This window comes from Lagopus muta, chromosome 1 (assembly GCF_023343835.1).
Source record: "Lagopus muta isolate bLagMut1 chromosome 1, bLagMut1 primary, whole genome shotgun sequence".
Lineage (NCBI taxonomy): Eukaryota > Metazoa > Chordata > Aves > Galliformes > Phasianidae > Lagopus > Lagopus muta.
The window spans coordinates 132,890,670-132,917,284 of NC_064433.1; the positions used below are offsets into that span (position 1 = coordinate 132,890,670).

Genomic DNA, 26,615 nt, shown 5'->3' on the forward strand with positions numbered 1-26,615 from the left:
GTGGTGACTCCCATGAGCACACTGCGGGTACCAGAGCTGTTCCTTGCTCTAGTAGTAACTGACAGCAGTAATCAATAGATGGATTAAAAGGTAAATACAGTAAATTATGTGGGTTACTCTCTTGAGGTATAAACCAGCATGTATTCTGTCACGTGAAGCACTGTTAGCACTGTCTCTGATAGAACAGGCAATGCAGAGTAGAACAAGGGATGAAAGTACACACGGGTGCAGATGGCAGGGTGCAGTGGGGGCAATGAAGCATTGGTGGGTGTATGGTGGGAAGGCCCTTATGTCTCAGCTGCATTCAGGCGTGATTCTGTTTGTGCTGTCCATGAAACAGTGCGGAGCGACCTGACACCAAATTGTTCTGAGGCAGGAGCAGATGCATTGAGCTGTCAGGGGCAGAGCCATGACGAGGCGCCGTGGTGCCGGGGACACACCTGCACATCTCCTTGGCTGGGAGACCCCCCCTTCTCTGATGGGCTGTCTTGTGCCTTGGGAACATTCTTCTCCATATTACAATTTCCCCAAGAGCAGAGTCCCCAACATCTCCGGGACCAGCGAGGGTACAGAACTTCAGCACAGGACTGGTGGAGATGGAAAGCAGCATGAGCTGCAGACACTGACCCTCAGCATCTCATATCACGCTCAGGTACACGGCACCTATGTCAACAAGCTTGAAAGCCAAATATTCCCTGCTGTATGGTGTGTCATGAAGCAGAGGTAATTCCCATCTCAGTGCTAGATAAACTCAGCTATATAATCTACCAAAAAATAGATAATTTATTTTGGCATAACAATAATTGGTATCAGCTCTAGTAACTGCTTGCTGCCCACATTCTCTTCACTCTCACTGTCTATCAAGGTCTGTGTCAATGTACTTACTATCTCTATTTTTATCACTGCAGTGGAAATCACCAGTATCAAGATTAATTATGTCTTTCACTCATTTTATTTTTTTTTCACATTTACCAGCTTCTCACTTTTCATATCAAAGAAAAGAAAAAAAAAGAAGAGGAGAGGAGAGGAGAGGAGAGGAGAGGAGAGGAGAGGAGAGGAGAGGAGAGGAGAGGAGAGGAGAGGAGAGGAGAGGAGAGGAGAGGAGAGGAGAGGAGAGGAGAGGAGAGGAGAGGAGGGAAAACAAAAAAGGAGAAGAAATGAGGAGAAGAAAAAGGAAAAGGAGAACAAACAGCAGCAGCAGTGAAAAACGTTTCCCATGAGAAGAGCTCTTCCATCACATCTGTGGGCTTTAGCACCTTCCCACCCAATGCCTTCTTTCCCCTCTTGTGGCAAATTGAAAACCCTCAGCTTGTTGGTCAAATGGGCATTATGAAGTGTTACTAGAGAACAGGGCAATTGTGAGTCATGCTGTCTTGATCCAACCAATTCTTTTCCACTGACATTATTGAAGCTAATGCTCAGTTCACTGTGATATCCTAAGGCACAAGTCAGATAACTGGAGAGGATGTGTAGCACTGCTCTTTTCATAGAATCACAGAATGATAGAATCATAGAATCACAGTATCATAGTATCATAGAATCCTTAGAGTTGGAAGGGACCTCTGAAGGCCACCTAGTCCAACTCCCCTACAATGAACAGGAATAGGTTGCCCAGAGCCTTATCCAGACTAACCTCATTAGTCTCCAGGGGTGAGACACTTACCACAACACTAGGTAATAACCTGTTCCTGTCTCACCATCCTCACTGTAAAAGATTTTTTCCTTATATCCACCCTAAATCCACCCTCCCTGAGCATGACATTAGGACAGCAGTTACTGACACTTTTGCAGCAGTATTTTCCAGAAAGATTTTCTTCATTTGCAGGAAAAGTCATAAGAAGAGACATGGATCTTATGATTTTAGAATGAATTCCATTTGTGATTTACAGTATGGTTTGTATGTGAGAGAACACTGTCTACTTCCTTCACCTGAAGGAGCTTCTCCTCTCACGGGCAGTATTCTGACTGGATCTGGAGATTCAGGAATGAAAGAGTATCATAAACTCATAGAATCACAGAATTGTTTGGGTTGGAAGGGACCTCAAAGCCCACCCAGTCCCAAACCCTGCCATGGGCAGAGCTGCCCTCCACCAGTTCAGGTTTCCCAGGGTCCCATCCAACCTGGCCTTGAGTACCTCCAGAGATGGGCCACAGGTTCTATGGGCAGTCTGCTCCAAGTTTTTTTTTTTAATTTTTTTTTTTAATTTTTTTTCCTTGCCCCTATAAAGAGAATGTCCTCAGAAGTACCAATGTTCAGTTGTTTCCCTCATTTCAAAGAATATACTGTAACAAGTAAAAGGATGTGTTAAGCTATCGCATGCAACCATAGGGCTAGATGATGTGTATGCCGGCTAGAAATTTAAATGTGTTCTCCTGAATGAGTTGTATATAAAATAGAAAAGTCTTTTATTGGTGACATGCTTTGAAATTTGTCATCAGAACCCCAGGTTTAGTGCCCTGCTTTTAGGCTCTGGGGTAAATAAATGGTTGCCACAGATGTTCCTCAGTGCCACATCCATACAGTTCTTTAGCACCTCCAGAAACCATGACTCTACCACTTCCCTGGGCAGCCTGTGCCACTGGTTTTGGTTTGTTTGAGGTCAAGGAAGATAGATAGACTTTGCCATAAAGTCATGTACAGTGGTGTGTGCCAATAAAGATTTTATTAGTTTGAACTTTGGAATACCACATTACTCATAAGTGATGATGTTGTGTGTAAATCCATTGTTTCAGGAAATACAGGAGGCTGATGCTCAGTGTAATGTGAGAGAATCCTTGCCCTGCTGAAAGATGAGACCAATTTCCGGTGCCTTCAGCACGAGCAGCATTTTGCCAGTGACATGTTCAGTAGCAGCAACACACACACACACACACACACATATTTATGCGAACATATATATGCATACATGCATGTAGGCTGCACCGAAAATAGTGCCTTTTATTTATTTTCATGGAAACTACAATAAAGAGCATAATAATATTATGTGACAGAGCAAATTCTCAACAAACACTACTTTTCAACATAGTCACCACTGTTAGCTACGTGTTTTCACCAGAAATGAACAAGAGCCTGCGTGCCATGCTCATAAAAGTGACACCACTGGAGGTGACCCACTGTCACCACTTCTAAAGGCACCACCCACTACCACACTGTGCTCACATCCAGTGTTTGGTGTCCATAAACGTTTAGTAAGTGCTGATGAATGTTAATGAGTGCCATTTTTGCATGTGGAGGGATTTGATGACACACCTGTGCTCCATCTGCGCTTCCACGTCAGACACCATTCTGTCAGACCACCCCTCTGCTGCCACCTGTCACACGACAATAGCATGTAATGGAATATTGGTGGGAAGGTTCAGCCTCTACGTTTGCGTTTGATGTAATGGGCCAGCATCATAACATAGGAGGCATTACTTTTGGAGCAGCCTCCACATAAATAAACATATATGTGTGTGTGTGTGTTCTCAAATTTTGGCACTGTATGAGCAACAGACATAATATATAGCAGTTAATATATACACTTATACATATTTTAGATATAGTATATTCTATACTATATAGCATACATATAGATATATATACACGTACACATCCATCGACGTCTGTAGCGCCTCACTCCCTCCTGCCGTACGTACGCACACACGCACATACAACACTCCTTTCGACTAACTCAGACTTCGGCACTCCGGCGCCCGGCCCCAGCACCATCGCGCCGTCTGACAGCGGCTGGGCGGCGGCCGGGGGCAGCGGGGGCGGCCCCGGGGCTCGCGGAGAGCCGGGCGGGGGCTCGCCCAGTCACCGGCGGGAGGCGGAGCCGGCGGGGCCGTGGCGGCGGCAGGTGTCCGCGGCGCTGGCGGCGGGATGGTGGCGGCGGCCGGCGCGGGGCCGTAGGGCGGCGGCGGGACCGGCAGCGGGGTGGCGGTGGGGGCGCCATGGGCGGCGGCGGTGGCGGCCCCCCGCGCCGCGGCGCGCCGCGGAAGCTGCTGGCGGTGCTGGCGGTGCTCGCGGCCACGGTGGCGGAGGCGCGGGGCACTGCGGGGAGTCAAGCGCCCGGCGCGGCGGCGATGGGTACCGGCACCCCGCCGAGCCCCAGCGGCACCGCCTTCGAGGAGACGCGGCTGCACGTCTTCACCTTGGACTACCCCCACGTGCAGATCCCCTTCGAGATCACCCTCTGGATCCTGCTCGCCTCCCTCGCCAAGATCGGTGAGCGCGGCCCAAGGGGACTCCCGTGCTCCGCAGCCCGGGACCGCCGCGGGAGCCCGGCGCGGGGAGCGAAGCACCGGGCGGGGGGCGCGGGGCGGGGCTCCCGGGGTCGGCGATGCCACTTCTCAGCGTCACGCCCCGGGACGGGCTCGTTCGGAGGGTTTGAGGTGGGAAGGTGTAGGTGAGCAGCGGTTACCTGCAGCCCGCTAAAGCACGGGCTGGTAGGATTGGAAAGCTGAGAGTTCAGCCGGGCACGGCAGGGTGTTCCTTGATCGCTCTGCTGCCGTCGGAGCTCTGTTTTCTTCCTCTTAAAATAACACCGGCTATAATGACAGTTTCCTAACAGAACAACAGATCGATGGAGAGCAAATATTTATGAGGAAGACTCCTCGTTGTACTTTCCCCACCATTCACTCGTGTCCCGAGAAAGATAGAAAGTGCGGCACTGAATGAGTGAGAAAGGCTGCTTATTCCCTCATGTGGAAATTATTTGTATTGCATAGTTTCACTGTTTTGTGTGGTTTACAGACCGTGTGTCTAATGAGCTTTCTGTGCCCCAGACCAAATTAACAGGTACAGCAGAATCATCTAAAGATGTCAGGAAAATGCATACTAGAGACCTATTTTAGAGTAAGTAAAACTGCATATGATGGACTCTGTCTCAACTAAAAGATAATGGCAGGGATAGAGCTGTGGAAACCCAATAAAAAAGTCTGCACTTTCTTGGTTTAAATGGGAAATCTCATTTTGCATCACAGATTTGGCTGGTCCTGTGGGCAGCCAGGAGTTGGACTCAATGCTCCTTGTTGGTCTCTTCCAACTCCAGTTATCCTATTCTGTGATTTCAGTCAAAGCTGTGGTCATACTTTGATAGAACAGCTTGATAAAACTTTGACTGACTTCTTTTGACATTTAAATGGGGTCACATTATTTACACATTACATGTCAGGTAGTTGAGTTTCTGCAAAAATGAACATTGCTCTCCAGCCACAGTCAGCATTGAGCTGGGGGCCTGATCCTCCACCCCAGTACCTCACTGTAGCTTCATTGCTTGGTGCAGAAATACCTTTATCTTGAAGCCAGCCATTCAGGCTGCACATCTGAATGCATTAAAGGTGCATACTTAGCCTTGAGAATGAATGTAGGTGTTTGCAGAATCAGGATATACTTCCAGAGTGATGCACTCAGATAAATCATGAACCGTCATGGCCAGAACATGAGGGATTTGGGAAAGAACTCAGCCATTCGAGTGCTGCAGATTTGTTCCAGCTTCTGAGCCTAGATGCAGCAAGAACTGTTGAATCAACTAACACTTTGTTTGCTTCATTAACAATGAAAGGAAATCCATCTGAAACATGTCAGCACATACATACGCAGTAATAGATTCTGCAGGACTGTATACATTGTAACTGTCATGGCATTTTGCTAGTGCGCTGGCATCTAAAAAGTAAGAAAATCAGAGTTGCCTACTTTTACTTCCCAAGCTGACTGCAGAGCAATGAATAAGCTAGGAGTGTAAATGAGGAGAAATGCCTATAATTGTCAGATCCCTTCAGCTACACCAAACGAAGGCTGATGTGGCAGATGTAGGGCACTGTCTCTGCTGTTAGCAGCATGCTGCAAGCAACCAGGGCCAGGTCCCAGGTGTGGCCACACCAGCTCCACCACGCCTACCTTAAGGGCCCCGGCTGTGGGGCTGGAATTAGGAACATCCAGTTCTGGCTCCCAGGCTCCGGCTGTGCTCCTTATCCAGTGACTGCATCGCGCGCACCTGCCCAACGCGGGATCTCTTTGCTCCCAAGCCTAAGTCTGTAGGACAGGGTGGTTTGCCTCAGTTCAAAGGGATGGAGAGGAGTGTTGAGCTCCTTCTGCAAGGCAGCTCTCGGGGACATCCCTCTCTCCACGTTTCTTCCAGGCAGCGCAGGCCTGTGTCGTGCCACCTCAAGGCGCGCGCACTGCCCAGGAAAGTTGGGTGCTTAATCTGGCATCACACATTCCTTTCTGGGGCTGGGCACAAGGTGCTTACTTATAGCACTGCTGAGCAGCAAACCTTTATGAACAGAGCCCTGAGTTCTGCTCAGCTGCAGGAAGCATGGAAGATAAGGTCACGTTTAATAACAGCACTCACCACATCCTTAGGATCCCAAAGAACTGTATCCTAACACTTGCTTACTGCCTTTTTGAAAGAAAATGCATGTTTTTGCAGAAGTGCAGTTCGGTTGAAGTGGAAGCATTCGAAGATATGCTCTTTGTTACGAGGGATATCTAACTAAAAGGCTTCTCAGATCTCCTGATTGTAGACTAGGATTATCAAGAGCACAAAGGACAGCATAAGAAAGGAAAAGTTGTCAGGGAGATCCTAAGCATTTTGGTGAAGTACATAGAAATTAGGAGCTTAGTATTTATATTCCAACAGAGAGCAAGAGCACCTTTTGAAATCTAAGAAATTGCCTTGAGCAGAATTGCTAATTTCTGTCTACCTCTAGTTACTTATCTTGTGTGGTGATACCTTACGTGAGGTGTGTCAGTAACATGCTGATGAGCTCACAGGTGCATTAGGTGGAATCCAATGCACCCCAAACATGCTGTAATCTCTAAGCAGTGAGACTGGTCTGCTTACTGCCCCGTATTGCTGAACTCCTGTGCCCCTAAACTTAGAAAACGTTGTCTAACTCACCCAGATTGTTGTTACTTATATGCTTAATCACAAGCACAATTAGAAGTGCTGCCTCTCAGACCTGACCTGATGCCCCATCCCTGGAGGTGCTCAAGGCCAGGTTGAATGGGGCCCTGGGCAGGCCTGAGCTGGTGGGGGGCAGCCCTGCCTATGGCAGGGTTTGGGGCTTGGTGAGCTGTGAGGTCCCTTCCAGCCCAAAGCATTCTACGATGCCCTTCCAGCACTTCTCTCCCTAATAAAAAGTTCTTCTGAATAAAACTGTTCAGCACCTCAACCCTGAGAGTTGGACCACTCACACGTAATCGAAAGTACATGTCTCGGTGGCATTGTCAGCAACAGAAAACACTGGACTTCACCCAAGAATAGAAAACCAGGACTCCAAGGTCCTTTCAGCTTGAAGAATATTGAACTTGCACATTAGGCAATGCCCAGTGGCCTGAGGGTAAACATCTTCCATGCTTCTACTGCATAGTCAGGAGTCCAAGAACAAGGTCAGAAGAGGAGAAAGTAGCTATGATCTTGGGTTCAGCCAAAGGTCATTCATGTGCTGCATAGTGGGAGCCCTTCAAGAATGAGATAGAGTACCAATTGCTCTGGGAAGGTATGAACTATCTAAAGAGTGACTTGTAAAGGAAAAAAAAACAAGAAAAAGATTTTTATTTTATGTTCATAATAGACATTTCATTGCTTTTGCATTAGACCTGCTTGGAAGCTTTTTTTTTTTTTTTTTTCCCTCATTAAAGCTGCATTTGTATAAATACCCTTGTTTTCACTTTTTATTGAAAAAAAATGTTTTAAGATACTTTCCAAGGGCTTTTAAATCTTCCAGCAAAAACTGTTTGCTCAGGAGAATCTTCTTAATCACTCTGTCAGAAATTTTGGCATCCTGCCACTGCAGAAATGAAGACAGACCATAATATGTTCAAGTGGAAGTGTCTGAAAGGTGAAGAGACGAGTGTGCAAGAGGCAATTCTTATCTTCCCAGGGTCATTACCTGCTCTGCTCATACAGCAGACTGGATCCTAGTGATTCCTGTTCCAAAGAATGATAGTGAATTTAGCAATCCTAATGCGTCACAAGGCTGTTTCCGTATATTAAAAAGCACTCTGTTCATCCAGAAGGGAGAAAGAAAGGAGGCTTGAACTGCTTATTTTTAAAAACAGCTTTAATAGTTATTGAAAACATAAGTAAAATTCTGTAGATTAGAGCAACTTCCCCCTTAGTCTTGTTTAACCATTTGTTTTCCATAATTGTAAAGTCAGGCTTTCTTTTGCCTGGAAAAAAATCAGTGATGAAAGGAGAATTAACAGAATAAGTGCCACAAGATGCAGAAGCCTCAGACTGGGAACCTGGATGCGAACTGTTCCAAGTTTGCAGAAGTTTAACTGTTTCGACTCCAGGTGTGAATTTTACTGAAATAGTTTTACTGAAATAGACGCCCGTTATTACCACACCCAGTGTTTCCGCGCAGCTCTCATTTAAAATAATTTAAATGCTTTTTACTTAGGCGGGAATTGTAGGATCTTGTGGGTGTGGATAGTTTTCTATATAATTATATGGGCCAAATATAGATAAGGAGGAGCCTGGAAAAGATTGGTATCGCCACGACCTGGAATGTGACCTTTGTGCATAGGGTTGACCATTCCATTAGATTGGCCAAAGTAAGTTCCTTTCAAACATCTGTCATTCATTACTGGAAGTCACCCCTGCAATAATCAACTTCTGAAAGTAATTGGAATCTTTAAATCAAAACTACATGGCTTTGAGAACTTTAGTAGGCAGTGGAACACTCAACCATTAGGTCTTCATCCAGAGCATTTTTTAATTTTTTTTTAATTTTTTTTTTATCACTGTGCACAGATTTTTGTGACAGACTCTTGGAACTACCATAATTCATATAATAGAGAAGGATTAATATAATAATACAAGCTGCAATTTATTGTCCCTTTATAGAAAACATACATCTTTTTGTTGTTGTGAAATCAATTTGGAGGCTCTGTTAAAGAGTAATGTGGCTGATGATGCTTCCTCATGGTCACTGAGAAAGTACCTTGGCTGAGTGGATGCAGGTCATATGCTATTGCTCTTGGTTTTCAGACTCAAGAAACCTAAAAATAAAAAGAATGTGTTTGTTTCTTACGTTCCTTTGGGAAGCTGTGCACGGAGGAAGGGGTAGTTATCCTGATTTTTTTTTCTCTACCTAGCTGTCACTTGCCCTTTAGAAGAAGCCTTTGGAACGTGTTCCTGTTGGATTCTAAGTTACAAACAGCCACAGCAGTAACAAAACAGCAACTAAAGAGCTTGAAAAAAGCAACAAGAAACGACAATGTAGTTTCACAAACAAAGCATCAGTTGCTCTACCAACCTAGCTATTGGCAGGAAACTCTAGCTATTAAACTGCTTCTCCATCAAATTAATTGAATTAACTATGCTGGATGACAGGTTTGGATTGGCCTGTGATGGTGGTCCATTTCAGTCTTGTCAGTGAAAATGAAACTGCTCTGCAGTTGATGTTTGTTTACTACAGAGACTAAGATAACAGAATGTAGAGCAGTTGTTTGGATTCTTTGCAAATAACTTTTTCATTTTCTTGTGTTTGAATTTCCTTTGAAGGCTTCCATCTCTATCACAAGTTGCCCTCAATAGTACCTGAAAGCTGTCTCCTTATTCTGGTTGGATTGCTTCTTGGAGGGATTATTTTTGGAGCAGAGGAGAAGTCCCCACCTGTAATGAACAGTGATGTGTTTTTCTTATATCTCCTACCACCAATTGTACTCGATGCTGGATATTTCATGCCAACTCGTCTTTTCTTTGAGAACTTTGGTACTATATTCTGGTATGCCGTGGTGGGCACTCTTTGGAATGCCATTGGCATTGGAATTTCACTTTTTGGAATTTGCCAAATCAGTGCATTTGGTTTGACTGATATCACCTTGCTGCAGAATTTGCTCTTTGGCAGCCTTATTTCAGCTGTGGATCCTGTGGCAGTACTGGCTGTGTTTGAAAATATCCATGTCAATGAGCAGCTCTACATCCTGGTGTTTGGAGAATCGTTGCTGAATGATGCTATAACTGTGGTAAGTTACCTGATAAATGATTAGTTGATTAAAATGATAAATGATTGCTTGTATGCCACTATGTGGCCTGTTTGAACGTATGTGGTTATTGCAATTTGCCAAAAGAGGAAAATCAGTAAGTGCTAATGCATCTACGTAATTCTCTGAACTTTAGATTTAGGAACTACAATAGTCTAGCTACAGCAGAGCAATGAGTAATGGTACCATATTTGTTCAAGTCATTTTACTACCTGACCTCTTTAGTTTCTGTATGTTTGAATTCTATCACTTCTGTAATCTTAAACTGGAGGCTTGCCTCGCCTGCAGAACTAATTGGATGGGACAGGCAAAAGGGCCAGTGTGAGGTGTTATGTGTATTCTTAGGGAGAACGGGTGAGTTATTGAGCTACCATGAGCATGGGATCCAGGCAATGCCAGGTGTTCACATGTGTCTGTCTGGTTCCGACTGCCCAGAGCCCACCTGTACATTCTCCCAAGTTACAGATGAGCCAGGAAAGCCACCTGGAGGTAGCAGTTTCTAATCATTAACCAGCTGCATCAGGTTTGTGGTGCTGACCCGAGGACAGAAATCTGTAAATTCCATTAACACTCCCAGTGCCCCTTGTTTGTACCTGATGACACTGTGTCTGGAACATTACTCCCATTTATCTATACCTTACTTGAAATCCTGCCTATGTTAACTATGTCATGGCATGCTTTATGTTTGTGAGCCTTGGAAATCCATTTTTTTCATATGACAGAATGATCGGGAAGATTGATTAATTGGGTCCTCACCTTCACTTTCTCTGGCTTCTTATCAACTGTCCCACTCCTTACAGAATTCTGCTGCAGTTTTCCTCCTTTCTGGGGCATTCCCTCACCTGCTTAACACCTGTGTGTCTCAAGCTTTTAATCCGAGCCTTGGTACTGATAATTTCTTATATGCCCTGAGGCGTACTGTTCTATACAGTCTATGCTTTACCAGACTCTATGTCGCATCCCCTTGTGTGGCCTTGACTTGAAGCCTAGCTGTACTCATCAGCTTATACCTGCATCTGCCTGTTGATACTGAACTGGCACCTAAGACAGTCGGGGAAAACAGTGGGTGTAAATTCTGAGTTTCAAACAGTTCAGCCATGGCTGTGTCTGTCTATACTCATTCTTAATGAGCACACGTAAAAAGGAATCCTTTTTGTATTATTTTTCAAAAGGAAAAAAAGAGTTACTTTAATGTTAATAAAAACATTTTATTTTTTTATTTTTCCTTCCAAAATTGCTTTTTCCGATAACAAAATCAATTGCCTTTCTACAGGAACAGCAGTTAATCTAGCAAGTTTTGCTAGCAAAGCACTTCATCTTGATGGTGAAAATGTGTGTGCATGCCAATGCCCAGTGGTGGGATACTTCATGGCACCCTTTTCTTAGGCGCTGGCATGGCACTGATTTGTGGCTTTCCTATAGGCATCATTGTTGCCTTCTTCAGAGTCCTTTCTCACGAAGTGCCTGCCCAAGTGCCCCACCATGGGGAGAGGTACTCTCAGGAGCCTGTAGGGCCAACCCAGCAGGTACACTGGCTGTACTTTTATTCATGGGAAGTGAAAGGGATTTAGAGTCTGTTCAGTCTAAATTCCCAGCTATTGCTTACCGGTGATTCCGGGCAGGAGACCAAGTGGTTTCCACATGCTAAGCACTGGTCTGTTAATGGCTCCTTGTTATGGTTTTGCACACCTGCAATCGTGCTTAAACTCAAATTGCAACTCAGGCCATCTCATGAGGCTGCTCTGGAGTGCCCTGGTAGACCTTGCTCCCACACCATGGCGGGGCTGCTGGAGCAGTCCTTGCTGCAGCGGCCTGTGGTGGGACGAGTGATGGGGCAGGAAGGGTGCTGAAGTCAGGCTGGCCTGGCTCCAGTAAACATGCTTCCTAAATACTTAAAGCTCTTCATCCTGCTAACCTGCTTGCACTGCTGGGCTGCTGCTTTTCTTAGGAAAGCAGCATCATCTGTGCTTTCCCTTTTCAGGAAACTTGCTATCCCACCTTCGTTTTAGCTATAAAGCGGGGTGTACATTCTCAGAAATCTTGTCTCTGCTGTGCTTCTCATATGGCTTTCATGCCTAACTGGTTTCACAATTTGGATGATCCCACTGGTGAAATTTTGAAGCTTGAATTTAGTTGAGGACAATATTTGGCAGTCAGTTGTATTGCTTCTCATTTGTTGCCTTACCACCCACCCGGTTCAGTGACAACTACTATGAGGATGCTAAATGGCAAAATCACAGTTGAAGCTGAGTTTTAGAGGTTCAAATTCCAATTTTGGGCTTAAAATCACACAGAAGGAGCCAGTTTTATTGCAATAATATTATTCCTGCATTAAAAAACATTACAGCAGCACTCTGCATTCTACCTCTACCAAAAACATTATTTTTACATTATTTATATTATTTATACTTTTGAGTAATTTCAGAATTAAAAACAACTGAAAACTGATGAAAATAAGTAATTAGAGTCTAGGAGGAGCATATATACTCTGAGACATGATTAGAACCATTAGTGACTGATGCCTCCTTGGTGTAACCTTCAGCGAGTTCAGCTAAAGGATGTTGAGTAAATCCTGAACTTGAATAAAAACAGTTTGCATGCCAAGTGCATTGCAAAATGCGGCTGGTGTTACTGTTGTTTAACTCACCTGAAAGCTTAATGAGAGTTGAACTACCTGTGCAGTAAAAGGGAATGGAACCTGATTGTGATCTCATGTACAGTAGTGCAAATAAAGAACAATAAGAAGGAGATTAAAATCATTTTCTTGACATTCTGTAGTCCTAGCTACTGCTTCCAGCATGGCATGGTTTTCATGTACATTGCATTTCTTCTTTCAAATAAATTGTGACAGTAGACTCTAGATTTATGTCTATGCTGGAAACAGGCTCCATTCTGTTTGCAGGTTGAGTTCTTTGTGGTTGAGATGAGGTGATGCTATGGAAAGTCTGTTGCTTGAGTAGGTCAAAATTATATGCTTTACAAGCAGCTGTCAGTGACCTTTCTTCAGATACTCGCCAAACATATATATAAATTTATATACACACTTATATAGTTACTTTTGAAAATGTAAAACAAGGCTTTTTGACTCACAGAAAATGATCATGTTCCAAAATCCATACCGTGGTAGATGAGATTCTACAGGTTTCTTGAAGAATAGTGCAATACAGGGGCAATTGCAAGTGCCAAGAGGTGACTCAGGGAGACTTCTCTCCTTTCTTGACACAAAACAGCAGTTGTTTTTTTTTTCAGCCTGTGATTCAGGGAGCCCTGTAAGTCTGTGGAATGAAGGGTCTTTGTAAAATGAAAAATGAAGGCACACCTTGTCAGGAGGCTTAATTCTGGTATGCTTCTTCTGGTATGCAAATTCATAAGGTCTAGAAATCAAAACATTGAAAACCAGTGGAGCATATGACATTACTTTCCTGTCCATTTCCTTTTGTGTGTGAATGGGAAATAAATATCGAGGAACAGGGCGAAAAAAAAAAGCCTTGCAGCAGGAAGGTGAATGGGTTTGCCCAGGTGAAAAATACACTTCTCCCAGGTGGACTCATCCTAAGAGCATCACGCTTATGAAGCAAGCAGCTCATGCTCCTGCTCTTCCCCTGCTTGTTGCTCTGAAGTGGAAATCAGAAATTACTGGTGAACCTGCTATGTTTGATTTACCCTTGTTTTTTTCACGCTTGTGCTGGAATATGTTTTTTTTTCTTTTTCAGTTGTTCTTTCCTTTTTTCTTTCCTTTCATTTAGCTCAAAGGACCCTTGTTAGTCCATGTCCTCAATTACTCTTTACTGAGGACTTTTACCTATGTAAGTCTTCTCAAATTTTGGCTAAGAAGAGCTGTGAAGCTAATTTTCTGTCACGTGAGAGAGCAAAACTGCAAAGGCGACAATTCCTTCCCTGTGTTCAAATACCTACAATGTTGGCACTATGCAAGTACTGATAAAAGATTGTTCTTTCAAATAGTATTTCTGATAGAGAAGTCTATTTGATTCGCTAAGAAGTCCATAAAGAAAGCAGATATTTAACTCCTGTAGCTGCCCAAGCTGGTATTTGTTGTGAACATGGTGGCTAAACCTGTGACCCCAGTTTCTACTTCTGGCTTAGGTGTGCTCTGTGCTCGGAATAGGACCAAACTTTGGCCTGTACACAGAGATCATGTAGCCATCGTGATATCACAAGGCTGGAAGCACACATGTAACATTGGGCAATGCTTGAATCTTCCAAATCTATCTGCAACTGTGAAAACCATTTAAGATTTTTTTAAAGAGTGATTTTTTAAAGATTGATTCCATCTTTTTAGTAGTAACTACTGATTAGAGGAACTTGGACTTTATATTATTGTTTTAGGTATAGAGAGAAAAGGAGATCTGATCAAGAAAATATTATAATCCCATTCACCTTATTTATTTAGGAGGGCAGTTGTAAGAATTTTGAAAATGAAACTGGGCAAATACACAGGTCTTCTATGGGAATTAAATCCAAATCTCGAGACAAAATATGAAGTTTGGAAAGTCCTTAAACTATTGGATTCCAAATGGTTAGTATATCAGAGAAAGGCCACTGCATGGATGCCATGTTTCACGTAATCTCTGGGGTGGCTGCAGTCCAGTGTTTCTCAAAAATGGATTCAAGGTAGACAGAGAAAGACAAAGTCCAACCATGAAGCAGAGAAATGCAATGGCACAAAGGGAAATTAAGAAGAATTCAGAAACATAATGTGCTTTCTTTTTCTCATAGGTCCTGTACAATTTGTTCAAGTCTTTCTGCCAGATGCGCACAATTCAGGTTATTGACATATTCGCTGGGATTGCTAACTTCTTTATAGTGGGGATCGGTGGAGTATTGATTGGAATCCTTTTGGGATTTGTAGCAGCCTTTACCACCCGTTTCACCCATAAAATCCGAGTGATTGAGCCACTTTTTGTCTTCCTGTACAGTTACTTGTCATACATAACAGCTGAAATGTTTCATCTCTCGGGCATCATGGCGTAAGTACCCCAAACTTCAGTAATAATAGCATCCAAATAAAAATGGGAACTGCAGAGAGGACCAGATTTTGCAAACCCTGCCATATAGCCTCATTTCCACTGTGCATGGCAGTGGAGCTGGCTTGAGGATTTGTGGCTTCTCCCATTCTGCTCCCACCCCATTGTCTCAGCTTGCCACCACACCAGCTGTGTCACTAAAACTGCCTGTGGCATCGCACCATAAACCATATCTTTGAAACGTTTCAAATTAAAAATAATCCCTAGTATTTTTGGTGGGGTTATTTTTACTCCAGATCAGTTGGGTGACCCGTGTCCTCACGAGACCCTGCCACTGGTCACACAGCATGGCCCAGGGGTGGCACACAACGATGTGGGGGCAGCCATGGCAGGCAGGGAGTGGCAGTGGTAGCTGCAAACCTCATGAGCTGGCTTTGCTGCCGATGCCAAGATATTGTGAAACTGCATCTTTGTGTAGTCATGTGAGCAGCCAGCAAATGCCATTCAGTGGAGACAATGCATGTGTCATCCAGGCAAACTCCTGCTGCATTACAAATACAGTAAGATTTGCAGAATCTAGTCCTATGATGATATAAACGTTCAGTTTAATAACTTGATACATGTACCTGTGTGTTACAATGCTCTCTGAATACATTGTTATGTACAAAATAATATTATTCTTCCTGCTGCTAACAGATAAAAATATTTTCCCTCTGTGGGCTTTCTGTCCTGGACTTCAAAAAAGAGACAGCATAGCCTTTTTCTTGATGCTGTTTATACTCTAACAGCTTCATCTTTAGAAAGAGCCTTTATGACACTTGATATGCCTAAACGGTTTTCTCAGGTTCCAAGTAATATTTTTAAAAGGCTGACCTTCTTTAATGACTTTGTGTTGTTCTAGCAGCAAATGTGAGTCACTCAGGATAAGAAACATAGATATTTGAGAGCCTATATGTTACTACTGAGTGTCACTAAGACTCAATAATTCCTGATTTGATAATTATCCTGTATGTGAATGTGAAGGTAGGTTTGATATCGTAGCCCTGACAGTATGAGGTTTTCTGGGTCTGAGAAACAATTTACATGGAAACTGACGGCTGATAAAAAAATAAATATGCCAGGAAACCACAAGGGTCAGTACTTTAATGTAAGTAAAGAGCTAAGGATTGCATGGGTTTCTTTCTCTGATATGAGCCTAAATAAAGCAACGTATGTATCCACTTTGACCGAGTTCATAAATGAGCCATCTCTTTCCCCACCTTCTATTCATAGCATTTGTGTGGTTTCTAGTTTCCTCCACTTCTTAAGACAAATGTTCTTGACATCCTATGATCAAATACTCAAAGGGCTTCAAAGCCAAATATGTGTGGCTAAACTGCACATGGAAAAAGTTGTATCAGCATGCAGGAAAATACTAAACTGGACATTCTGCATCCGGGATAAAATAGGAAGGGCAGAGTGGGAACCAGCACAGTATTGCTTCATGTGGCACCAGTGAGCTATTCATTTCTGTTTGCAATGGCAACCCTTGAATGGGTGCAAAACAGTGTACGAAGCCTCCAGGTTTTTTTGTTTTATTTTGTTTTTTTTCATCCAGCAGTATGACAGAAAATTAGTTATCTTTAAAAATCCTATGTATGTTTTGACTCTAAGTAGACTTCAAAACAGCTGAGGGAGCTGAATACCTTGGTGGCACTGCTGGGAAGGAGGAGGGAACCTCTGCAGAGGTGTAGACACTCTGATACCATAAGACATACAGCATAGCCCCCTTTCTGCAGTGATGCTGAGCACCTGCAGCTCCCATAACCCCCACATCACCTTGGAGGGAACTGGTATTGTTCAGTCTGGAGAATAGGCTCAGGGGAGACCTTATCGCTCCCTACATCTACCTGAAAGGAGATTGTGGTGAGGCTGACCCCTTCTCCCCGGTAACAGTGAAAGGACAAGAGGTGATGGCCTGAAGTTGAGCCAGTGGAGTTTCAGGCTGGATATTAGGAAAAATTATTTGTCTGGAAGAATGATGAGGCTCTAGAACAGGATGCCCAGAGAGGTGATGGAGTCACTGTCCCTGGAGATACTGAAGAGCCAACCGTTTGGATGTGGCACTGAGGGATATGGTTAGTGGGCGTGGTGGGGATTGGCTGATAGCTGGACTAAATGATGTTAGTGGTTTTCTCTAGCCTTAATGATTCTATGATTCTGTAACCTGTGCTCATTGCATTTACTTAGGCTTTGAACTCTGGAGAGTATTCTGCCCTGTGTTGTAGTGCAGTGTAGTGCTGATCCCTGATGCCATGCTCTGCAGTGAGTGCACTGGTCCCAGTCACTCAGTTCTGGTCTCAGAGTCAGCCTGAGCCAAATGACCTTGAGATGCCCCTTGCAACCTGGCTTGTTCCAGGATTCTGTGGTCATTTGTAGCTCAGCCTGTAGGGAAGAAATGCCCAGTTTCCCTCCTTTCACCTGTACCCCATGTGCTGAACTACTGATACCCTCTTCCTTCATATCCAGATTCTTAAAGATTCACTGCAAGGCCTCGCACATACACTCTGTGACACGCTTCAGGCAGAAAACATGAACACGTAATGTTTTATAGCATATAAAAGACCCATGCACAGAGTGCCTCTTTCCTGTGCAAGCAGGAAATCATTGGCAAAAAGGAGCAGAGGGAAATGAGAGGTGCTTTCTTGTTTCTCTGATAAGTCCGCATACTCGCTCTGGGGACAGATGATTCCTGAAGCACCCATGTGTTGTCCATGCACAGGGTCACTCGGCCAAAATATCTCCGGGGCTGACTCAGTCCTCACCAGCTGCTGTGAAAAAGTGCTCTGCAGCAGAGGAAGGAGGTCCTCCTGTAACTAGAGCTGGGCTGGAATCAGGATCGGGGTGCGAAAACTACAGATGTAAATCTGAACATTACCTGCCTGGTTCCCATTTCTAATTATAATGCTGTATTTGCTGCTTACTCATTTGTTATGAAGGCAATGAAGTGGCAAGACTATTATTTTTTTATATTATTATTATTATTATTATTATTAATAATATTAATATTAATATTAATATTAATGTTAATATTAATATTAATATTAATATTTTTGCAACAGTGATTTAGCAGGCTGGAAGGAAAAACTTTGAAACTACTGTAAAGTTAGTAGGTCAGGGAAACTTGAGGATTGAACACAGGGGCCTAGTTTATTGCACTCCTGACAGAAACTCTACTGTTTGTACAGGAGTGCTCTTCAGTGGCATAAAAGGCTAAAAGGCTGCAAGTTAATTGCAACTACTGTTTTTCCCTCCATTTCTTGATAAAGGCAACTGCCTCAGGTCACATAAATCAAAGCTGGAAGTGAACAGTGATTAGCTGTGGAATAGTACTTATTAGTATTTAATAGTACTTAACAGTACAAAGAATGTACAACGCTATTTGTTATACTGGTGAATCATCTCAGCTGTCAACACTAATTGGATAAATGCAAAATGTGACTGAAAAGGATATTCTATATATAAGAGCATAGTCCCTTTAAATTCTTGTAGTTAAACATGGTAGGTGTTTTAGGTTACAGCTTGTAAAGATCCAGATTAATCTGGTGACAGATTCTTACCAGACATCTATTTCAGTGTCTCCATTACCTCAGAATCCAAAAACAAACTGTTCGGAGCTTCCTTCCTCACTCCCCAAGCTGCAGGGCTTTCCTAAATGGACATAATCATGAAAACTATTTTAAGGGGGTAATAGATAGTACTGACTGTTGTGTTTTTTCTTTGATGCAGACCCAACAGCCGTAATGCTTCGGACAGTGTGCTGCAGCTGTGAGACCCTGAAATGACCATGTGTCTGAAAGGGGCTGTTTTACAGCCTGCCCATTGCTTTCTTGCTAAATTGCCTTTACTGCCTCTGCACTTGCCCCAGTGCCATCCATACTGTGTGTGCAGTTGATTGAAGGTAGCCAGGACTTGTTACACCTGTGCAGTTAAACTTCACAGGAGGGCTATCATTGGCCGTGACATAACCTGACATATCTGTAGTCCGATCAGTGCAGTCTCTGTCTTGACAAGAGCTGATTTGCCAATGAAGGAGTTCTGGAGGCTTAAAATGATAAGGAGATCTGACACCCTTCTTCACATGTATTTTTGAAGCTGCTGAACTGAAGAACCCAGGAATATTTCCAAGGCTTGAGTATATGTTCCTGGCTGGATCATCACTACATGCCAGGACAAAATCCATGTATAGCCAAGATCCTCTACCACTTTCTTCCAGAAGTGTATGGGCATATATATATTTGAGATCTATGGTGGCATCTATTCTGAGATCCTTTTGGAGCTACTGCTCATTCTGAGATTCCGTTTTCCACTTTGCAAAAAAGTTTTTCATGGAATTGTTGGAAGTTGGAATGGACCTCTAAAGTTCACCTAATCCAACTCTTCTGCAATGAACAAGGGCACCTACAGCTCAATCACGTTGCTCAGAGCCCCGTCCATCCTGATCTTGAACATCTTATGGGAAGGGGCATCCACCACCTCTCTGGGCAACCTGTGCCAGTGCCTCACCACAGAATCATATAATCACAGAATGGCCTGGGTTGGAAGGGTTCTCAAGGATCATGAATCTCCAGTCCCCTCCTGCTATAGTCAGGGCCACCAGCCTCCACATTTAACACTAGACCAGGCTGCCCAGGGCCCCATCCAACCTGGCCTTGAACACCTCCAGGGATGGGGCATCCACAACCTCTCTGGGCAGCCTGTTCCAGCACCTCACCACTCTCTCTGTAAAGAACTTCCCCCTGACATCTAACCTATATCTTCCCTCCCTCAACTTCAAACCACTTCCCCTTGTCCTGCTATCTACCCTTTCAAAGAGTTGACTCCCCTCCTGTTTGTAGGCTCCTTTCAGGTACTGAAAGGCTGCAATGAGATCACCCTGCAGCCTTCTTTTCTTCAGTCTGACCAAAACCAGCTCCCTCAGCCTGTCTTCATAGGGAGATGTTCCAGCGTTCTGATCATCTTTGTGGCCCTTCTCTGGACTCCCTGATTAGAGAAATTATGCTTACTAACACAGGCCTAGAGAATGGACATATAGGCATAGTAAGCCCTATCTGTTCTTTCACTTATTAGATGATATCCCCATTTCATTCTTTTTTGGGTGCTTTAAATGCTTAATAGCAGGTTGTGTTTTTCTCCTCTGAGGCCTTGCTCAGCTCTATGCATATGGAAAGCAGGCAGTAGCCTAGAATGGAGAAGTTTTCTGTGGCCTTGCTGCTAATGTTCCCTGGAAAAAGGAGCTGGCTGCTGTCATTGTCATCAAGGGGGAGATGATATGGTGGGCAAACTACTAATGGGAAGGGAGTGCAGTCCTGCCCCAGGGCTTAAGTTGCCATCCTGTCTGTTAGTATCTGAATAATGTCTTTCTGATGTCCTTCAGCAGCAATAGGAGTAGCAATTCCTGTTCTCCAGAGCTGTTCTGGCTCTCCTTAGCTCTGCCTATCTCTAAGCGCATAGTTTGAGTGACATCTGAACATCGCATGTGGATTTGGAAGATGGCAAAACTCTCCATACTCTTATGTGTTCTCAGAAAACTTCCTATCATGGAGAAAAAAAAAGAAAAAAATCACGTGCCCCAAACAGGATTTCACTAAATCTATAACTTCGAGATTTGTTGGTGATAGAATAAGTCATACTTTGTATCTTAAAGAGCAGTATGGAAAGGTGAAAAGCCAATGAAACAGAGAATTGTGTTTCCCTTTCAGAATTACAGCTTGTGCCATGACCATGAATAAATATGTGGAGGAAAATGTTTCCCAAAAATCCTATACAACAATAAAATATTTCATGAAGATGTTGAGCAGTGTCAGTGAGACCCTGATCTTCATTTTCATGGGAGTGTCTACAGTTGGAAAGAACCATGAGTGGAACTGGGCCTTTGTTAGCTTCACTCTCCTGTTCTGTTTAATCTGGAGGGCACTGGGTAAGCAAGTCTCAGAGCATTTGTTATTATATTATATGTTATTTACAAGTGATACTTCCTACTTTTCTTCCAACAGAAAATAACAATATTTAGAAAGCCCCATAATCTTGTTTGTAACATATCCTAGATCTCAGAGTTAGCTTCCATCTTGCCCCAAAATGAAATCCAGAAATCATTTTGATCTTGGTCCTGCCCATCTGAAGGCAGAGGCAACCAAGTTTGTTAATCAGAGTGAATGTATCTAATTACTCATTTCTTTACAAACACTTTTCTTAAAAGAATATGCTATTCTGCTCAAACTTTATGCTGAAAAATACCCTGACTGCCCCTACTCCTGGCACCTAGGCTTGCTCCCTTATGCCCTGCCCTTATGTTTTCTCCAGCCTTCTGCATCTCTGTAGCCTGTGCCTTTGGTACACCACCATGCACTGATATTTTCTTGTTCCATTCCCAGTCCTCCATCTTTCCTGTCTAAGGAAATAAAGTTAAGTAACTGAGTAGGATTGTGAAGATACTTCAATCACAGCCCAGATTGTTGGAGGTGGCAAGCCGGAGTGCTCCAATGTAACATAAATCCCATTAAAAAAAGTAGTTTAGGATTCTGGCCCATGCTGAAACAAGACTTACTACAGCATTAGAAGTGGCTGTCTTGTGGATATCAGTTAGGTGCTTCAGGTCCTAAATCAAGCTGGCCTGAGGTCACTAAATATGATTAAGAAGAATTAAAAATCTTTCTTTGGTGGTATTTTCAAGCTGCTGTGTAACATTTTATTCCTTCAATAACATGCAAGTGCAGGTGTTTCAGAACAAGTGCTGGCACTGTGGGAGATTTCAGTGTGATTTTGATTTCCTTTTTTCTCTTTCTTGCATTTTCACTTTTTTTTTTTTCCTCAGGTGTTTTTGTTCTGACTCAGATCATTAACGTGTTCCGGACAATACCTCTCACTTTTAAGGACCAATTTATTATTGCCTATGGAGGCCTTCGAGGAGCTATTTGCTTTTCACTTGTATTTCTGCTTCCTCCTTCTGTGTTCCCCAGGAAGAAATTGTTCATCACTGCTGTTATCGTGGTGATATTTTTTACCGTTTTTATTCAGGTAATGCCTTTCCTCTTCTGGACCTTTTCTTTCTCAGGCAAGATGTAAATAAGCTGTGGGTAGAAAAATAGATGTCCTAAATTACTGGAAGGAATGTACTTGAAGTAACATACTTCTATATTGCTCCATGGTCATACTTAAGAAAAAAAAGCTATGCAGTCAGCGGACAGATAGCAAAACTATGTCAGATATTAAGTACTTAGGTGAATATTTAAGTAGTATTAAGCATTTAGGACCCAATGAGGTTGGAGTAGGGATTAAAGATAATCTGGGTAAAGCCCCAGTACTAATTCCTTGTTAGAATATTTAAGTTGTATGTTTACTAAGGAGCTGGGTATTGGGTGCAGAGAAGAGTGGAAAGAGGAATGGAAAGCACTTAAGGGCACTGAAAAGTGAACTGCAACATTTTAATCTGGGTGTTAAGCAGTAATATTGAATACCAGTTGAATGTCCATTCAAAAGCACCACTGATGTGAAAGAATGTGAAGAACATCTCTGGTATGACATTGGTCATGGAGAACTGGCCTGAATGAACAGGAAGAATGAGAAGAAGGAAGTGAACACTGACTTCGAAGGATAGAATACTTTAAAATGTGGATGTATCAGGAATGTGTTATGAAATGCATTGGGGTTTACTAAAGAGAAACCTGATATCATTCTTTGATAAAGAAATTTGAGAGTAATCTCATAAAACTAGATTATTGTAAAAGTTTCCCTTTTTTTTTATTTTTATTTTTTATTTTTATTTTTTTTTAGGGATGCGGAGGAAGACAGGGGAGCTGTACAGGAGATTATTAGCTTCAATGTTAGTAACACGTAGGTTTAGCTTGGCTTTCAGGTGATTGTAAAGTGAATGAGGAAGTGAGGAAGGAGCTAGCAATTTCTCCTATAAAGGGAAATAGACATATAGGGCAGTTTGGGTCTGAGGATGTCTAGTGCAACCTCATGCCCAGAACAAGGCCATCTGCAAAACAAGATTGACTTACTCATGAAGATGGCCAGTTTTATTAAGTATCTCCATGAATGGAGATTCCCCAGCCTCTCTTGGCAGCTGCTTCAGTGCTCAACCACCCTCATGAAATAATAGGCTGATGAGTTGTTGTTGACAGAATTCCTCAAAAGGTGATTCCAGGGGATGGTTTTGTTTAATATTGTTGTTACTGACCATAACATAGGAATTTTTTGGTGCTGATGTTTCTTAATGACAGGCCTTGGAAGGTGGCAACATGATGGCATTAAAGCATTAACAACATGAAGCATTAACTAGAAAGAAAAGAGTAAATGGGGACCAATATGATGGAAATAGAATGAACTTTAATAGCAGCATGTGCAAGTGTTGTTCTTTCTAGGACATTCTTAACTTTAATAAATAAATAGGCACCTCTCATTTGGAAAAAGAATAAAAAGGGAAAAAGGCACAGGTGCATTGGTTGATAATGTGCTGGAGCTTAAGCCACCAATGCACTCCAGGCATTAGAAAGATGTATTGAGACAGGTGTTTCCAACAGAGAACAGAGCTGTGTTCTAGAGTAATCACATTGGACTGGTAAGCTTGTTGTGTGAAAGAAGACCAGAATGTCTCGGTCTTGGCAAAATGAAGGAGAAGAGGGAATGTAATTACTGTTTATATCAGGGAGTGAACATCAGGGAAGGAGGAGCACTGTTTAAGCTAAAAACACAATGTTGGCAGAAGAACAAAGTGGTACAAAGTGACCATAGTGTAATTAAGAGGCAGCTTTCTAATTATCAGAACAATGAGGTTCAGGAGAAGTGTTCCACGTGAGCAATGGGGCAAAGAAACCTAACTATTTTTGAGATAAAGTTTAATTTGTTTATGAAAACAAGTACAGGGCACAGTTGTCTTGGATAGTGGGGACTGATCTCAACATGATGAGATTTCTCTCCTCTGTCCGTACGCCTGTACAAGTAAACAGTGATGTCAATTCTTCCACAAATAATTGTTCAAAAATCATTATATCATTCTGGGTCAGCCAAAACTTTTGTTCTTTCTCTGAGAACTGTGTAGTATGGATACGTATTTACCAAAAGTCTTTGTGTACTGGGTCTGGTCTGTGCCACTGTTGAGGCTACCTGAAGGTTACTCAACACAAATCCCATTAGCAGTACGTCATTTACTCATCTTGAGCCTCTCTGCTTTTAGACAGTGGGACTTTCTTTTCTTCTGTTGTATCAGTGGAGTTTGTGTGTTGACAAGAACTTTGCAACTGTGTGCAACACCTGCTTATTACAAGAATTATTTGCTATTAGGATTGTCAGACTGGATTTTTGGGAGCTAAAAGAAAAATTTTAGGAGCTAAAATGTTATCCTCTGCCATTTTCACTGCTCTGACAGAGATGGAGAAGATTGAAAGGTTTTGTTCTTCCTTAATGTTTATGGAAAAACACAGAAAGATTTGCTTTTTTCTTCACAGGGAATAACAATTCGTCCGTTGGTGGAGTTTCTTGATGTCAAAAGGTCAAATAAAAAGCAGCCTGCTGTCAGCGAAGAAATTTACAACAGGGTATGTTGTAGCTTCATTGTCACAGATGAAACCTTCATAGAGATGAAATTCCCAGTGGCTTTCAATATGATAAGGATTTAACGCACAGCATTACAGAGAAACATGCATTCTTTAAGATTTCTTTTCTAAATCTGTTTTAATCAAAACAACCACAAAGTTTATATTTTACTCTTGATAAGTATCAAAATTATCATTATTAGGTATTTTGTAATTTGAGATCTTCACTTGGTTTTGCTCACTTGTTGAGGTAAATTGTCTTTTTGTAATCTGCTTCACATAGGAGATCTGTGTTATTTTAGAACTTGACTACGTTGAGAAACCTTTGGCAATTTAATTACATTACATTATAGTTGAGCGAGTCTAATTAAACACATGTAAAATCCTCCTAAAGACGCATTTAAACTTCCTGAACTCTCACATCATCAGTGTCTTAATAGATTTGTGTTTTGAATGCATGTCGCTAATGATGGTGGTTCATTAGCTGTGCATTTTCTTGAATGTAATTATCCTTGCAGCAAATCAGCTGCAAAAACCCAGTGATTTTAAACTACAAAAATGAGGAATAATAAGGGTCACATCAGTAGAGAACCGAATCTAGGCACCCAAAAAGTCAGTCGTTTCTGAGCTTACCCTTTCAATATATCTAGCAGGATTTCCCCCTGAAATTTAGAGACCCCTGCTATGATACTTGAATCAAGAGCACAGTTGGCTGTGAGCTGCTGTGAGTATCCAGTGAGATCTTAGCTGAATTGATTTACCCTTTTGTAACTGGTAAAAAACTGAAGAAGAATGTGGTTCTAATACCAGTTGCTCAGGACATTTTGAGGTGAGGCTGGACCACAGTACCCTGAAACAGGAGCTCGGGATGTTGGTTATGGCAGATCTGTCCTGTGCATACAGAAGGGCAGTACTGGCTACCCACTTGGGCTGTCTCCTCCACAAAGTCACACCTGACTGACTGTCAAACCTGGGGAAGTCCCTGGAGAAGTTCCAGGCTTAGATCCAAGCAATTGGAGAACTTGAAAGAAATGAAAATATGGCAAAAACAACTCCAGATTTAGTCAGGAGCTCAGCAAGTTTGATGTTGTAGAGATTGGCTTCTGTCTTTCTGGGTCTATGAGCTCCAGGGGAGAGCAGGAACCAGGTGTCCCCCTGGGCATGTGAGTGAGGGAAAAACTGACCCCTTTCAATATCTGTAAGCCAGGCTCATGCTTATTTGCTTAGACTGCATTTAGTTAAGCATCGTCCTGAACTCTGCCTTGACTTTTCTGTTTCGAAGTAAGTTGAAAATTAAAGTCTAATGGTAAGCCAAATTATATCCATATATTTATGTAATGGATCAACATTTCTTATTTAGTTCTTTGATCACGTGAAGACAGGAATTGAAGATGTGTGTGGACATTGGGGTCACAACTTCTGGAGAGATAAGTAAGAACGGCATTTAAAACTCTCTTTGTTATAGAGGGAAGAATGAACTGGCTCTGCAGCAACAAACTAAAGCTGCTGGGCATCAGATTTCGTTTTCAGCATTTTATTCTTGAACGCAGATGGTTGTTTTTAGAACGCGTGGGTTACAAAGAGAGAGCGGTAAAACAATGTCTTTTTAACTAAACCACAAGCAAGTAGTACAAAATTTCCAGCTGGGAAAAAGCACAGCCCTTTGGTCCCAGGGTAGATTATTCTACCTTCTGAGGGTGTGGGTAATCTCACTCTTTCTGACGATTTCAGAGCATTTCCTGCATGTCTGCTGAGCTTTTGATCCTGAGCTGGCTTTCCTGCTGCAAACTATCTGTCTCCATGGTGTTAAGTGAGGGGTTAGTTCCCTAGCTGATGAGAAACAAGCAAAAGCTCTGGGACTTCCGCTAGGAAGATCAAGGCACTGGCTGGCATGAGGTGCATGAGGGATCCTAATGGCAGGCAGCTCCACAGTTCCTGATGGTATTATTTAAAACTCAGCATCAGTTAAGAGGATTACCAGTGGCTATACCTGAATTATTTATGTGTGCAGTTGAGCTGCTGAATCATCATCATTGTTTGTTTGGATCTTACTCCCTTTTCTCAGAAGCACATTCT

At 42.7% G+C, this 26,615-nt stretch overlaps 1 protein-coding gene across 1 annotated transcript in view; it reads left to right on the top strand.

Moving 5' to 3' along the window:
* Window positions 1-409: 409 nt before the first annotated feature.
* LOC125698313 (sodium/hydrogen exchanger 2-like) overlaps window positions 410-26,615 on the top strand; it is a 39,144-nt gene continuing 12,938 nt past the window's right edge. The window contains exons 1-8 of the mRNA XM_048956540.1: window positions 410-652; window positions 3,676-4,207; window positions 9,498-9,961; window positions 14,717-14,967; window positions 20,706-20,923; window positions 21,818-22,020; window positions 24,453-24,542; window positions 25,900-25,970. Coding sequence (XP_048812497.1) covers window positions 410-652; window positions 3,676-4,207; window positions 9,498-9,961; window positions 14,717-14,967; window positions 20,706-20,923; window positions 21,818-22,020; window positions 24,453-24,542; window positions 25,900-25,970 — 2,072 coding nt within the window. The remainder of the gene's footprint in view (window positions 653-3,675; window positions 4,208-9,497; window positions 9,962-14,716; window positions 14,968-20,705; window positions 20,924-21,817; window positions 22,021-24,452; window positions 24,543-25,899; window positions 25,971-26,615) is intronic.